A 15,335-nucleotide genomic window follows, 5' to 3' on the forward strand; every position below is an offset into this window, starting at 1 on the left:
ACCTCAGTAAATGTCTTTTTGATGCTTCCGAGGCTGTGATCAACGTTTGCTGCATCGTTAAAAAGTGTATCCCACATTAACTTCATCTTTTCCACCAACTGCCGTTCTTCTTCTGTTGTCTAAAGCAAAATAATATTTCAATTTTTAAAAGTGCGTGAGGCTCCAGATCGTGTCGAAATCTGGTGGCATGCAGCCCAGCATGATATCTGGGGAGTCACTCACAATACATTTTGTTACTCTGACACTTCATACAAATGAATGGTTCTTCTATGAGAACTGCTAGCAACAACCTGCCCTCTTAGAATCAAAGAAGGGACCATGAATCATAGAGTTGGAAGAGACCACAAGGGCCATCCAGTCCAACCCCCTGCCAAGCAGGAAACACCATCGAGGCATTCCTGACAGATGGCCGTCAAGCCTCCGCTTAAAGACCTCCAGAGACTCCACCACACTCCTTGGCAGCAAATTCCACTGCCGAACAGCTCTTACTGTCAGGAAGTTCTTCCTAATGTTGAGGTGGAATCTTCTTTCTTGTAGTTTGAATCCATTGCTCCATGTCCGCTTCTCTAGAGCAGCAGAAAACAATATTTCTCCCTCCTCTATATGACATGCTTTAATATATTTGAACATGGCTATCATATCACCCCTTAACCTTCTCTTCTCCAGGCTAAACATGCCCAGCTCCCCAAGCCATTACTCATAAAGCATCGTTTCCAGGCCTTTGACCATTTTGGTTGCCCTCCTCTGGACACGTTCCAGCTTGTCAGTATCCTTCTTGAACTGTGGTGCCCAGAACTGGACACAGTACTCCAGGTGAGGTCTGACCAGAGCAGAATACAGTGGTACTATTACTTCCCTTGATCTAGATGCTATACTCCTATTGATGACCATGAGGGTCATCTAGTGCAACCCCCTGCAATGCAGGAAGATTTCACCCAATGTAGGGTTCAAACCCACAACCCTGAGATTAAGAGTCTCATGCTCTACCAACTCACTTATCCTCAAGGTCTCTACCTGCAATAGCCCTCTAAATTCCCAACAAGTCAATCCATGTTGGTATTATAGAACACATAAACCAATCTGTATTTTGCCATCCTACTTTCAAGAGCTCCCTGCATTTTGATTCCTTTTGCCATGCTAGATTTCTCAGATCCACTACACTGCAAAGTCATTTAAACAACACAGTTGGTTGCCAGAAAAACCAAAACCCTTAATAACACTTTACTTAGCAAAAACAGTGTCTAATTTAAGAAGAAATGAACAGAGAGATTTTGTCTTTTTTAGTTCGAGCCTTAGTTCAGGTCTTTAACACTAACAGAATGAATCTTTAAGTTACTAACTGGATTATCTTTGCTGTTGCACTTCTAACATGCAGTACCAGCTTTGTTTATTGAGGTGGTTCTAGCCCTTTTCCATCAACATTCTTGTTGCACCTTAGACTGGAATAGCTGAGTTGGGAAAGAATCACATGACCTAGAAACAAGTCAAGCAAATTCTATTTGAAGTAGCTCATGAGTTAAAAGTTGTAGACTAAACTACTAGATGTTACAAATTTGAAGGCAGCAAATATGAGCAGAACATAAGTGAGAAGGACAGAAAGGGGTTGTTTAACCCTTTTCTCTCTGGCTATGTCTTCACACTCCCAAGTTATTACACATGCTAGTAGAAAAGCAGGCTATTACACATGCCTGCCCTGTAGGGTCTAGTGTGATCCTGCAATTCATCATCTTGCCCATTTTGTTCACATGCACCAATACTACGGTAAGTCAGACCAATACTACAATACACCAATACTATTTGTCCATCCCATCTCGCACTGCCTACTATGACTAGCAGCAACTTTCCAGGAGAAAAGTGTCTTGATCATCTCCCTCTTTAAACCAGAGGAGCCAGGGACTGAACCTGCTACTTTTCCATGCAAAGCTGGCACTTCACCACTGAGCTTATGGGCCCATTCCCATAATAATTTACTGTCATATCAGTCAGCGCAAATTTCCTAAGAACAGGCTTCCTCAAACTCGGCCTACAACTCCATGAACCCTAGCTAGTAGGACCAGTGGTCAGGGATGATGGGAATTGTAGTCTCAAAACATCTAGAGGCCCGAGTTTGAGGAAGCCTGTCTAAGAATGACCCCAAATTTGCCGAACTCTGAGGTCCAGTGTATGACCCAGAGCTGGTCCTTCAACAATTCGCTGGTTGTCTGTGACTTGTTAGGTCTGGGGGCATGAGACTTTCAAAAAAAGGTGACTGGTGACTGGGAGCGGCCACCGAGACCACATAACACCGGTCTTGAAAGATCTACATCGGCCCCCAGTACGTTTCCGAACACAGTTCAAAGTGTTAGTGCTGACCTTTAAAGCCCTAAATGGCCTCGGTCCAGTATACCTGAAGGAGTGTCTCCATCCCCATCATTCTGCCCGGATACTGAGGTCCAGTACCGAGGGCCTTCTGATGGTTTCTTCATTGTGAGAAGCCAAGTTGCAGGGAACCAGGCAGAGGGCCTTCTCGGTGGTGGCGCCCGCCCTGTAGAACGCCCTCCCATCAGATGTCAAAGAGAAAAACAGCTACCAGATTTTTAGAAGACATCTGAAGGCAGCCCTGTTTAGGGAGGCTTTCAATGTTTAATAGATTATTTTTTTCCATTTTTCTGTTGGAAGCCGCCCAGAGTGGCTGGGGAAACCCAGCCAGATGGGTGGGGTATAAATAATATATTATTATTATTATTATTATTATTATTATTATTATTATTATAAAAAGTCCCATCCTCCCAGTCCAACAGATGGAAATTATAGAGCAAGGTTATCTTGAGATTCTGCAGCACTTATCACAAATACTGCACCATTTCACTTACAGGAATATTATACATTGCAAGGGTACGGTATCGCTCACGAATATCCAAGTATTTAAGTTCCACTTCTAGAGACATATCTTTGATCTCGGCAATTGTGCCCAAGACGAATTTGAGATCTTCCAGGGTACTGGGAGTTGTCTTAAGGTTATGCGATAATCTCTGGGGAGAATGGTTTGTTTAAAAAGAAATAAATAAATAAACATTTAGCTGAAAATACTTTCAATAATTCATCAGTATCATTAACTAAGCGACCATTTGTTCATGAGAAATGCAATTATAGATCCTCAGGATCTTGGAGCAAACTATATTATGCAAGAATATGAAAATGAAGTATCTTGGGGCTGCAAAAACCAAAGTGTATTGTTGTTACTATATTTGTTTGTTATATAAGTGGCAGGCAGTGGATTGCAACAATTTATGCACCACCATGGTTGAGAAATCAAGCCAGCTTCAATCAGGGCTACATCAATCCCAGTGAAATGACCTCTGCAAAGGGTGAAACAGGGGGATTCCAACCTTGCTCCTGTTTCTTGATCTTGTCAGCTTTTGATACCATGGCATCCTCCTAGACCAGCTCCAGGGAATGGGCATTTGGGGCACTATTTTTGGGTGGTTCCGGTTCTACATTTGGGACTAAGTCCAGAGAGTAGCATTGGCAGCTACATTATCTTATTCCCAATGCTATTTAGTATCTATCTGAAGCCACTGGAAGCAGTCATCAGGAGATTCAGGGTGAGGTACCATCAGTATGCTGATAACACATAGCTTTGTTTCTTCATATCAGGAGAGGCCATACAGTCCCTGGGGCAGTGTTTAGATGCAGTGGTAAGGTGGTGAGCCACTTTCCCACATGTCCTCCAGCCTCCTGCTGGCCCCAGAGCTTCAATTCTAGTGGATATTTTTGGATACAATATTTTTTGGTATGGATTGAAGAGAGAGCACGTGTTGTCTTTCCTCTTCTATGGCCTTGGGTTCACTATTTCTACCTTATGTTATTTTACTGAAAGAAGGCAGTGGGGAATGTGGTGCACAGTCAGAAAAAGTGTGAACACTTTTGGAGTGTCTGAGAGATGATACAAAGATGACAGAGACTAATAAAATATGTGAACTTTTGAAGAATGAACATAATAATGTTTTAGGGAGATGGAAAGGGTTAACAAGAGAAGGAACTGCTTACCTGTGGAGCCATGGTACAATTTAAAGCAAACTTTCAGAAGAACAAACTATCCCCTTCAAGTATTCCCCCTTGCCCAAATGAAAGAAGAGTGGACATAACACGCCAACAAATTATAGAAAATTATCAAAGCTTCACTACATCCTTCTGTATTCATTCCCCCATCCACCTGACCATATTCTGCAGACTTAGAATCATAGAATAATAGAGTTGGAAGAGGCCACAAGGGCCATCCAGTCCAACCCCCTGCCAAGCAGGAAACACCATCAAAGCATTCCTGACAGATGGCTGTCAAGCCTCCGCTTAAAGACCTCCAAAGAAGGAGACTCCACCACACTCCTTGGCAGCAAATTCCACTGTTGAACAGCTCTTACTGGGCAGTAGAGCTGATAAGGGCATTTTACAGATGTGGCTCCCACCATCCCTGAGCACTGGCCATGGTAGTAGTGGCTGATGGGAAGTGGGCATCCAAGAATCTCTGGATGACCAGTGCTTAACTATCCCTGATAAAAATGATTCATTGCCAATCAAATAGTTTCTTACTTCAATATGTTCTTGCAGGTCGTAAAGTGCCTCTTTGGCTGATTCGTTGAGCAGTTTCCCGAGTGAAGCCATCCAGCCTTTAGCAGTTTCTTGCACTGTAGAAGCCAAAGGCTCGAGCAGAAGGCGAATGCACTGCTCGTCTTTAACCATGGGCTGCTGCATCACTTCTTGGGCTACCTTCATGTAGAACTGCAACTTGTCATCAAAGACAACACAGGCTGGCTTTTTGGCAGCAAACTTATCCATAACAATGGCCTTGTCTAACTTCCATAGAGGGCGGTACCTCTTCCACCGGTTCAGGTATTTTGTGAGGGAGCCCAGAAGCTTGTGCATGTTCTGAGAAATGAGGATGGCCTGCTCAATGATTAAAGGGTTCTGGGAGATATCGCTAAAGAAACTAAAGATGATGGGTTCATCGTCACCAGTTTGCTGTGGTGGACAATCAATGCAGGTGCCATGCATCCAGCGAACAAATTGCTGCATTGAAGACAAAAGACCTTATTGGGTATCAGGTTTTGCATCAGCAAGGGGAGGGGGGCTATCATGGAGATCATTTGCATCAGTGATGCCAGCATAGCAATATGAGAAGACAGAGAAGGTCTTTGCCAGACTCCCATAACTCAAGGCCCTTCCTGCTCTCTCAATACATCACATTCTGTTTTCTTTACCCTTCAGGGGTTGCATGGTAAAGGTAAAGGGACCCCTGACCATTAGGTCCAGTCGTGACCGACTCTGGAGTTGCGCGCTCATCTCGGGTTATTGGCCGAGGGAGCCGGCGTATAGCTTCCAGGTCATGTGGCCAGCATGACAAAGCCGCTTCTGGCAAACCAGAGCAGCACATGGAAACGCCGTTTACCTTCCCACTGTAGCGGTTCCTATTTATCTACTTGCATTTTGACGTGCTTTCGAACTGCTAGGTTGGCAGGAGCTGGGACCAAGCAACGGGAGCTCACCCCGTCACAGGGATTCGAACCGCCGACCTTCTGATCAGCAAGCCCTAGGCTCAGTGGTTTAGCCCACAGCGCCACCTGGGTCCCTTTCCTTTACCCTTCAGTTATATGATCTCATAACCCTTCAGGGGTTGCATAGCCACTCCTGAATTTCTACTCCTTCCTTTTCACTCTCTTGCCAACACCTCTCTTATCAAACTACTGTCCTGTGCTCCTCTTCCCCCTCCCTCATGCTCCTTTTTCTTTTTCTTTGTCACCGTTATGAGATCATATAACTTTGTTGATCCTCCTGGTCCCTCCTTGGGATTTCTCCGCCTTCCAAGTCACTGCTGATTGTTATCTGCTTACTTAATAACTGTTCTGCTTGACTCCATTTCTAGCAATCCCTTGATGATGTCCTGGTCCAATGGAGCCAGCCTTAATGCAGTATTTCAAAGCCTTGATTTGAACAGTGGGTCATTCATTTGCTGAACACTTATGAGTGATCCTTCCCTCGCCAGTTCATACCCAAAATTATTCTTGGCCTAATGAATGGAATTGTAGCCAGGAAGATTATTTTCTCCTAAAGGGGCAGGTTGCACAAGTCGACTGAGAATCCCACTACTAAAACACTTATATTTTTAACTAGGAGGCTGGATTATACATCATACAAAAATCAGGCTACATCATTTCACTGACTTCTTCTGATCTGTAAATCTGTATCTTGATGAAAAATACCTAATTGAACCATGCATATTTAATTTTAATGCCCCTAAATCATTGTAGGTAGCATGGTATTCTACTGTCTTGTTATATAAATCAAGGAAAAGGAAATTCACCTAGATCTCATTGCAAATTAATACAGAATACTCACTTTAGTAACTTCCACACAATCTCGAATGCATTGTACACACATTTTTTCAATTTCAAGAGCATTTGGCTGGAGGATGATTTCAGGAGCTGATAAAATTGTTTCTGCTTGAAAGAGAGGGGTATTCCCTACCACAGCGGCATTGAAAGACTGCAAATTTCTGCAAAGAGAAACAGAACATTGGCACTTATCATTGATGTTCCTTCCAGGAAATGTGCATGATAGTAAAGAGCAGATTAATCTCCCCCACCACCTAAGCCAGGAATCATCTTGTGACACAGCTTTGTAGACTATGCTCAGCTCAAGCCCCTGACACAGTTCCAACAGAAGCTGAGTCAGCCCCAGAGTATGACGTTTGTAGAAGAACAAAAGGAATGTGAAGGGCAAAGCCCCTTCCAAGCAGTCCTGATAAAAATGTACATGAAGAACATCCTATGGCAAACTGCAGGAGTATCCCTGAGTACTCTTTGGAAAGAACATGCATAAGAACTGCACAATACTCCTTTCCCAATTGGCATGCAGTAAAGAGCAAAACTTGACTCAGCTAACCAAAGGAGATGTTGAGGGAAACTAGGAAAGATAAAACAGGGAAATAGCAGGAGGTTTGACCTAGGAAAAGGAACTAGGGCAGGGATTCAGGAGTTAAGCATAGTCGGCAAAGCTATGTCATATGAGCAGGCTTTGCCTGTGGTGGGTGATGCTAACCTACTCTTTACTGGGTGTCTCCTGCACACCAACAAGGGAAAGATGAATGAAAGTTGCACCCAGAGAGCAAACAACTAGTCAGAAGAGGAAGAAATGTGTTCAAACAGACTTACTTGAGAATCAGGGTCGTCAAGCTCTGGTAAACTTTCTTTTCCCAAAAGGCATAATAATGAACCAGTCTTGAGGCCCTGCCAGTGTTTGTGTTCACAATAAGCCCCTCCATTTTTGTTAGCAGGGGGCCAATGGAAATGTACTTGTGTACCATATGTTCAACATCCCTGGATCTTTCATGCTTAATGTATTCAAAGTATTCTTTTGCCCCTGCCAAGGTGGGTAGCAAAATTAAGATTTGTCAGTCACTAACAAATGTACAAGATAATATGCTGGGATTCTCCTTGAAAAATTCACTCCACATGAAGAGTTATTTGGAATTCATACAAGTTACAGCTTCAGTACCAGGGCTAACTCTTTACACAACCTTAGGTGCCCGTTTACACAATGTGTGGGTAAAATAATATCTAGAGGAGCCATTGGAATACTGTACAGTAATTTGAAAACCAGCTTTCATTTTCAAGGTTTCTTCATAACTTATCCTCAAGCACATGGCTAATCAAACAATATTAAGCAATGTTTATGAGGACAGTCACTTCACATAACTTTTTAAAAAAACACGTAACATGTTTAAACCTGGGCTGTTCAATGTAGGAGAAAGAAAGGAGTGCACAATCTCCTTTAAAAAAAGCATTAACACCAGTACTGCTTGTGCATGCAAACACTACAAGGAGTCTGTGCCTCTCAGTTCTTTCCTAGGGGGCCTTTACCTAGTACAGAGAGAATGGCAGCACACACAATAAAACGCAATGACAAGGAAACTCTGGGATATCCCAAAATCAATGAAGAAATGGAAACAGCAGCCTATTAACACACCTATACACGCATACTAATGATGGGTATGTAGCCAAAATGGGACTACAGAGAAACAAGAGGGCAAACTAGGAGGGACAAGCTTCTGGGCTCCCTCACAAACTAGGAGGGACTCCAAAGTTTGCAGAAGTAGAAAAAACCCACACCTAAGGGCAACTCCCTCTGAAACAGTCCAATGAGGACTGAACATGTTCAGTGGCCACAGTATCAGTTGGTGAGGGGTAGGAGAAAGAAAGAAAGAAAGAAAGAAAGAAAGAAAGAAAGAAAGAAAGAAAGAAAGAAAGAAAAGGGTAGGGAGAGTAGAATGGAATGTCCTGAAGAAAAACACAACTAGTTGGAACACTGAACCACTCTATGCTTTTATAATTTTTATGTGCACTGCTTAGAGATTTCAGAAATTAAGTAATATATAAATAAATCTTAAATATTGTTTTTTAAAAGTATGGAACAATTTCCTTAATAGCCCCTAGAGAAGCAGGTAATACTGTTTGCTTCATGTTCATGTGAACATAGCCTTCAAGGACTGCTTCAAGCCATTTTCTTCACAAAGAAAAGGTGTGTACATGCTAGCATACAGAGTGCACTGCAGACTTTTGTTTTTACTTCAAATCCAGTATCAAGCAGCAGAAACAAATCACATTTCACACCATATTACGTAAATACTATTCCTACATGGAGACTGAATTGATCTACCTGGAATCTAGACTTTCTGCACCACACCAATGACTCTACAAGGCCTAGAATCAGCAAAAACAGACAGACTTACCAGGAAGATAATCTTCAAATTTGGCAGCTGGGCTTTTGAACAAATTGGTGGATTCTATTAACAAAAGCTTATTAGACATGTCTTCAGCATTCTTGTGAATTTGATGGACAAGTGACTCAAACTTCCCAATGGACTGGGTACATCGCACAATGTAGTCACCAATGCCTTTGAAACAAAGGGAGTCCAGATCATTATTGTATCTTTAGTCTACATCCAGTATGCAGGTATGTATGTATTATTTATTAGTTTATATACTGCTTATATGCCAACATGGCTAAGCTGTTTACAACTATAAAATCAATACATAATTAAAATACACAATACTATATCCATTAGGCATTAAAACATCCTTAATTAAAGTATGTGATACAAAAGTTAAAAGACAGGTTGAACAATAGAATCAGAATTTCAGTCCAGGGGAATGCTTGCCTAAGCAAGTGTGTATTCAGGAGCCATGTGTATGCATTGCATTCAAAATATGTCTATCATGGCTTTCCATTAGCAAGTCCTCTAGGATGTCAACAACAACAAAAGCAGAAAAATCCAAAATATTGTATCAGTGATAGCAATCCAATACATTTGACTGAAACTAACACCAGCAAGGACTGAAAAACACACACACAATATCACAAATGCTGGAATGAACAAAACCATTCTGAGACCTATGCTAAGACAGAGCTTTTCAAACTTTTCATGTTGGTGACACACTTTTTAGACATGCTTCATTTTGCAGTAATTGAGTTTTACTAGCAAACTGGAGGTTAAACTAACTCCTTTCCAGCCCCAGGAGCAGTACGGGGAGCATTCACACGACATACCTACACAATGCAGCTGACACACTAACATGTTGCAACACACAGTTTGGAAAGCTCTGCTCTAAGATACAGCAAAGTTGGCACCAGTATAAATAGTTCTTTGGAGGGACAGCTACAAATTACAAGAAAGGAGTTTCCGACTAAACATATGGAAAAACTTTCTGACAGTAATAGCTGTTCAGCAGTGGAGCAGACTCCCATGAGAGATGGTGGACTCTCCTTCCTTGGAGGTTTTTAAGCAGAGGTTGGATGGCCATCTGTCATGGATGTTTTAGCTGAGAGTCCTGCATTGCAGAGGGTTGGACTAGATGACCATTGGGACCCTTCCAACTCTACCATTCTATGATTCTATGGACTTCTACTCCCATCATCCCTGACCACTGGCCAAGATGGCTGGGACTGAGGGGAGCAGGGAGTCCAACAGCATCAGGAGGGCCACTATACCCATTCTTTTTTAAGAATAACTACAAATTGTTATTGTTTCTTTAATTACTATACAACAAGGTACATCTTATACCCATGAACCTTACTTGGATACCTATTTGGACATACAAATAGTTGTATGTTTAACTCAGGATTGATAGAATGTTTTTATTGTTAATGGCAGCTGGTGGTACTTCTTTTTTCCTCTGTTATATTTAAAAAGAAAAGAAAAAAGAATAATTACTATGTACCTCAGATAAAACCCTAGAGTCAGATTGTTCTCTTTATAGGATGGAATGACAAAAGGAAAAAGATGTTAAGTTCTAGCAAATTTTAACTGATAATTATTGCCTTAAAGTTGTTTTACAAGGGAAAATGTATTACCTAATGAGTTCCAGTTGAGCCTCTTGTAACCAGATCTGAAAACTCGCCAAAGATCTTGTATCTGTTCATCCAGAAGCTGGGTCTCTGCTTCATTCAGTGTTCCTATTAATGCATGATAGCGATCCAACATCTGTTTTATGCCATCAGTGTATCTAAAGGAAGAGTAGTACTTTACATTTCTCCCTGTTAAAATTCATCTTGTTTGCTTTGGGCCCAGTTCTCTAATCTGTTAAGGTCATTTTGAAGTGTGATCCTGTCCTCTGGGGTATTAGTCACCCCTCCCAATTTGGTGTCATCTGCAAACTTGCTCAGGATGCCCTCAAGCCCATCATCCAAGTCATTGATAAAGATGTTGAATAAGACTGGGCCCAAGACAGAACCCTGTGGCACCCCACTAGTCACTACTCTCCAGGATGAAGGGGAGCCTTTGGGTTTGGTCAGTCAGCCAATTACAAATCCATTGTCTAGCCCACATTTTACTAGCTTATTTACAAGAATATCATGGGGCACCTTGTCAAAGGCCTTGCTGAAATCAGGATGTGAGGGACAGGGGATATCGCAAAGTCCCTCCCCTCCTGAGTTCAAGCCCATCCCCGAGCGCAGGGGAAAGCAGGGAGAGTTCCAATTCCAGTGGGGAAGCAGGAAGTCGTGTCCGAGGCTCAGACAAGGTAGCGGAGCCAGGGTCCCAGGTGGGACAGGAAGGGGCAAGCAAGGGGGGGAGACCCATCCCCCCAACTCCGGAATTGCGCAGAAAGCGGAGAGGGAAGAGGATGGGTCTACCAAAGTTGTTATGCTGGAGAAAAACGCGCCAAACGCCATTCGGAGGTTCTGATTCAAGCTGAGAAGATGTGTCCTTGTAAATAGCATTGCCTTCAGCACTGTAAATACGCAGCACCAATAAAAGATAAAATGCAGAGCTGTGTAGAGTCGTTACTCTGAAGTAGCCCACTCCGGCCACTGTGACAGCAACCTCCGAATCATTTTTTGGGCTACTTTGGAGTTGCCGGGATAAGCGCGCCAGAAGCGGAGAAATGGCGGCAGATCGCAGAGAAAGCCCAGCAGGACCTGCAGCAACTGGCGTTGCAGGCACAGGGAGAATTAAAGGCAGCTAAAGAAGAGACGCAGAAGGTCCAGGAGGACAGGCAACACCTTGCGGAACAGGTGAGAGCGCTACAGGAGAAAGAGCAGCAGTTAAGGGCGGTAGCGGTGGACCTCCAGAACAAGCTGGATGCAGAGAAAAACAAGGGAGGAGGGGGAGCCCAACTCCAAGTGCTGCCAGGAAGGAGAGCAGGGACCCTAGTAAGCAAGTTCAATGGAGACCCGAGGGGAATATCATGGCTTTGAGACTGAGATCGTGTATGCTCTTGAGCTGCACCATGATGACTTCCCTGATGATGGGCACAGAGTAGCGTTTATAGTGGAACACCTTACAGGGGCAGCCAGGGAGTGGCTTAGACCGTTAATTGCGACAAAAAATCATTGCATGAAGGATGTCAAACTATTTTTAGGGGCTTTAAAAACAATGTATGCGTCTGATAGCCATATGGACCAGACCAAAGAGGAACTGCATAATTTACGACAAAGAAAAATGACAGTTCGCCAATACTGGGCGGAATTCACCATGCTGGTGCACAGACTGGGGTGGGAACTGAACTCACCTCTGATGCAAGCGGCGTTCTACCTGGGGTTGCATGAGGATGTGAAAGATGAGCTCTCGAGAGGTCCAAAGCCCAGTAATATGGATCAGCTGAGCAAAGCGGCTCTGGCGGTGGGGGTGAGACAGGAATCCCGATGGAACGACAAGCAGTCAATGCGCGCAAAGCGAGCTTGGTTCCCACGGTCGCAGGAGAAGCCACTCCCCCAACAGCCATCTCAGGCCATGCCAGGGGCCAGCCAAGACCAGGAACCCATGCAAATTGATAGCGCGCGGGGGGGGGCTTTTCAAACCCCAGCGGCGCCAAGACGCAAGGAGGGAAGAGGCGGGAATTGCTTTCTCTGCAACTCCCCTCAGCATCTCGTCAGAGACTGCCCACATCGCAGGGAATGGCAAGGAAAGGCGGGAACGGTTGTGCCCTCCCCCACTGACGCAGCACCACAGCAGGGAAACGAGAAAGCCTGGCTGCAGGAGACAAGGGGCAGCAGCCAGGCGCAATCGGCAAACAACAGCCCCAGCCCACCCACTCGCACAGCGAGGAGCAGCGTCAGCCCACCCCCCCACCCCCAGAGCAGGGGTGGTTCTAGAAGTGACGCTAACGCTCCCAAATGGCTATCCCCTGACGGTCCTCGCGTTAATCGACTCAGGTGCCTCTGCCAACTTCTTTTCGAGAAACTTTGCAGAAGAGCACCAGATCCAACTTCTGCAGCTGGATTTTCCCCTGCACGTCTCCACCATTGACGGCAGGGAGTTGCTGGGAGGGGCCATCACCCACCAGACCCCCCCCCATGAGAATGACGGTGGGACGACACTCAGAGACACTGGCATTCAACGTCACCACCATCTCAGACCCCCCCATCGTCTTGGGCATGAGCTGGCTGGCGCGCCATGACCCCTCCATCAGTTGGCACCAGAGATGCATCACGTTTGGATCGGACTTTTGTCTGGAACATTGCATGCAGCACCAACCAGGGGAGGGGCCTCCAATAGCCACGGTGGCCACCATGCACGTCAAGGGGGGTGAGGCGATACCCAAGCCGTACTGGGACCTGCAGGAGGTCTTCAGTGAAGCGGAATCCGACCACCTACCCCCGCACAGGTCGTTTGACTGCCAGATCAACCTGGTGCCGGGGGCCACGCTACCCCCAGCCAAGCTGTACTCCATGTCAGATCAGGAGCTGGAGGATCTGCGTGCGTTTATAGACAAGAACCTCAAGAGGGGGTTCATCAGAGAAAGCAAGGCAGCAGGGGGCAGCCCGGTCTTCTGGGTGGACAAGAAAGACACGCAACAGCGCCGTCTGGTGGTGGATTTTAGGCGCCTGAACAACATGACAGAACCGGTGGCTTTCCCAATGCCCAGAGTGGACGATCTGCTGACAGCGGCACGCAGGGGCAAGATCTTCACCAAGCTCGACCTGAGGGGGGCGTACAACTTGATCAGGATCCGGGAAGGCGATGAGTGGAAGACCACGATGTTCACACCTCTGGGCTCTTTTGAATATCTGGTGATGCCCTTCGGTTTGCAAGGGGGCTCAGCATGCTTCCAGGCCTTCATGCACCACGTCCTGGGGTCCCTCCTCTTCAAGAACTGCTTGGTCTTCCTAGATGACATCCTTATTTATTCCAATGACCCAGTGCACCATGTAAAGGATGTCAGGGAGGTGTTGCAGCGCCTGAAGGAGCACCACCTGTATGTGAAGCTGGAGAAGTGTAAGTTTCACACCAAAGAGGTGGACTTCCTGGGCTACAAACTGTCAGACAAGGGGCTAGCGATGGACAAGGACAAGGTGCAGGCCATCCTGGACTGGCACAGCCCCAGGACGCGCAAAGATGCCCAACGCCTACTAGGCTTCGCCAACTTCTACAGGAAGTTCATCAAGAACTTCTCGCGGGTAACGGCTCCCATCACTGACTGCCTGAGAGGCAAGCAGAAGTTCAGGTGGACACAGGAGGCGCAAGCAGCGTTCGAAAGCCTCAAGAGGGTGTTCGCTTCAGACCAGAACCTGTTCCACGTGGTGCAGGATGCGCCCCTACGCGTGGAAACCGACGCTTCAGACAGGGCTTTGGGAGCGATCCTGTTGCAACTGGATGCCAACAGAGAGTGGAGACTCTGTGCCTTTTTCTCCAGAAAGCTGACACAGCCAGAACGCAACTACACGGTGTTTGATAAGGAACTTCTCGCGATCCATTCTGCGTTTAAACACTGGAGACATTTCCTGGTGGGCGCCAAGCACCCCATTCAGGTGTGCACAGACCACAAAAACCTGGAGTTCTGGGGAACAGCCAGGGTGCTCAACCAGCGGCAGATACGGTGGGCAGAGTTCTTCTCGCACTTCAACTTCTCCATCCACTACATACCGGGGGAGCAGAACGTCAGGGCGGATGCCCTCTCCCGCAAGCCGGAGTACATGGAGGAGGAGTTGCCACCAGCACCCCGGCACATTTTCCCCCCATCAGCATGGTCCTGCGGAGCAGCAGTGGTGAGCGAGGCAGAACTCACAGCACTGACGGCAGCAGATGAGTTTGCCACCCGCATCTTCAGAGAGCTGCGAGGGGGGAGGGATCAAGCAAAAGACTTTGCAGAACGCGGGGGGCTCCTTTTTTACAGGGGAGCCCTGTACCTGCCCACCAACCAGCTCAGAGGTAAGGTCCTCAAGCAGATGCACGACAACCCGACGGCGGGTAATTTTGGAAGGGACAAAACCACTCACCTAGTCATGAGACACTTCTGGTGGCCAGGGGTGCGGGAAGATGTTCGGGACTATGTAAGGGGCTGTGACACCTGCCAGCGAGCAAAGGTGGTCAGAGCACCACCAGCAGGGTTGCTGGAGCCATTAGCCACACCGCACAGGCCGTGGGAAGTAGTGTCCATGGACTTCATCACAGACCTGCCGTCGTCCAGGGGCAAGACCGCAGTGTTGGTGGTGGTGGACCTCATGTCCAAAATGTGCCATTTTATACCGTGTGCCAGGGCGGTCTCTGCAGAAGAGACAGCCAAACTGTTTGTTGACCACGTATTCAGACTGCATGGATTACCTTTAAGAGTTATTTCGGATCGAGGCCGCCAATTTGTTTCCAGGTTCTGGAGGCGGCTCATGAACCTCCTGCAGGTGGAGGTCAGCTTGTCGACGGCTCGGCACCCACAGACCAATGGACAGGCGGAGAGGGTCAACGCCATTCTGCAGCAGTACCTGAGATGCTACGTCAGCCAGAGACAAACGGACTGGGTGGATCGCCTGCCACTGGCAGAATTTGCCTACAACAATGCAGTGCACGTCTCCACAGGGGTGTCGCC

The 15,335-nt window shown here is 46.1% G+C and overlaps 1 protein-coding gene across 1 annotated transcript in view; it reads right to left on the minus strand.

Moving 5' to 3' along the window:
• DNAH10 (dynein axonemal heavy chain 10) overlaps positions 1-15,335 on the minus strand; it is a 130,368-nt gene that overhangs the window by 89,079 nt on the left and 25,954 nt on the right. Inside the window, exons 16-22 of the mRNA XM_035097917.3 lie at positions 10,387-10,538; positions 8,765-8,929; positions 7,188-7,395; positions 6,373-6,529; positions 4,570-5,046; positions 2,853-3,011; positions 3-119 (exon numbers count right to left, since the gene is read on the minus strand). Coding sequence (XP_034953808.1) covers positions 3-119; positions 2,853-3,011; positions 4,570-5,046; positions 6,373-6,529; positions 7,188-7,395; positions 8,765-8,929; positions 10,387-10,538 — 1,435 coding nt within the window. The remainder of the gene's footprint in view (positions 1-2; positions 120-2,852; positions 3,012-4,569; positions 5,047-6,372; positions 6,530-7,187; positions 7,396-8,764; positions 8,930-10,386; positions 10,539-15,335) is intronic.

The sequence above is a fragment of the Zootoca vivipara genome, chromosome 16 (assembly GCF_965207765.1).
Source record: "Zootoca vivipara chromosome 16, rZooViv2.hap1.1, whole genome shotgun sequence".
Taxonomy (NCBI): Eukaryota; Metazoa; Chordata; class Lepidosauria; order Squamata; family Lacertidae; genus Zootoca; species Zootoca vivipara.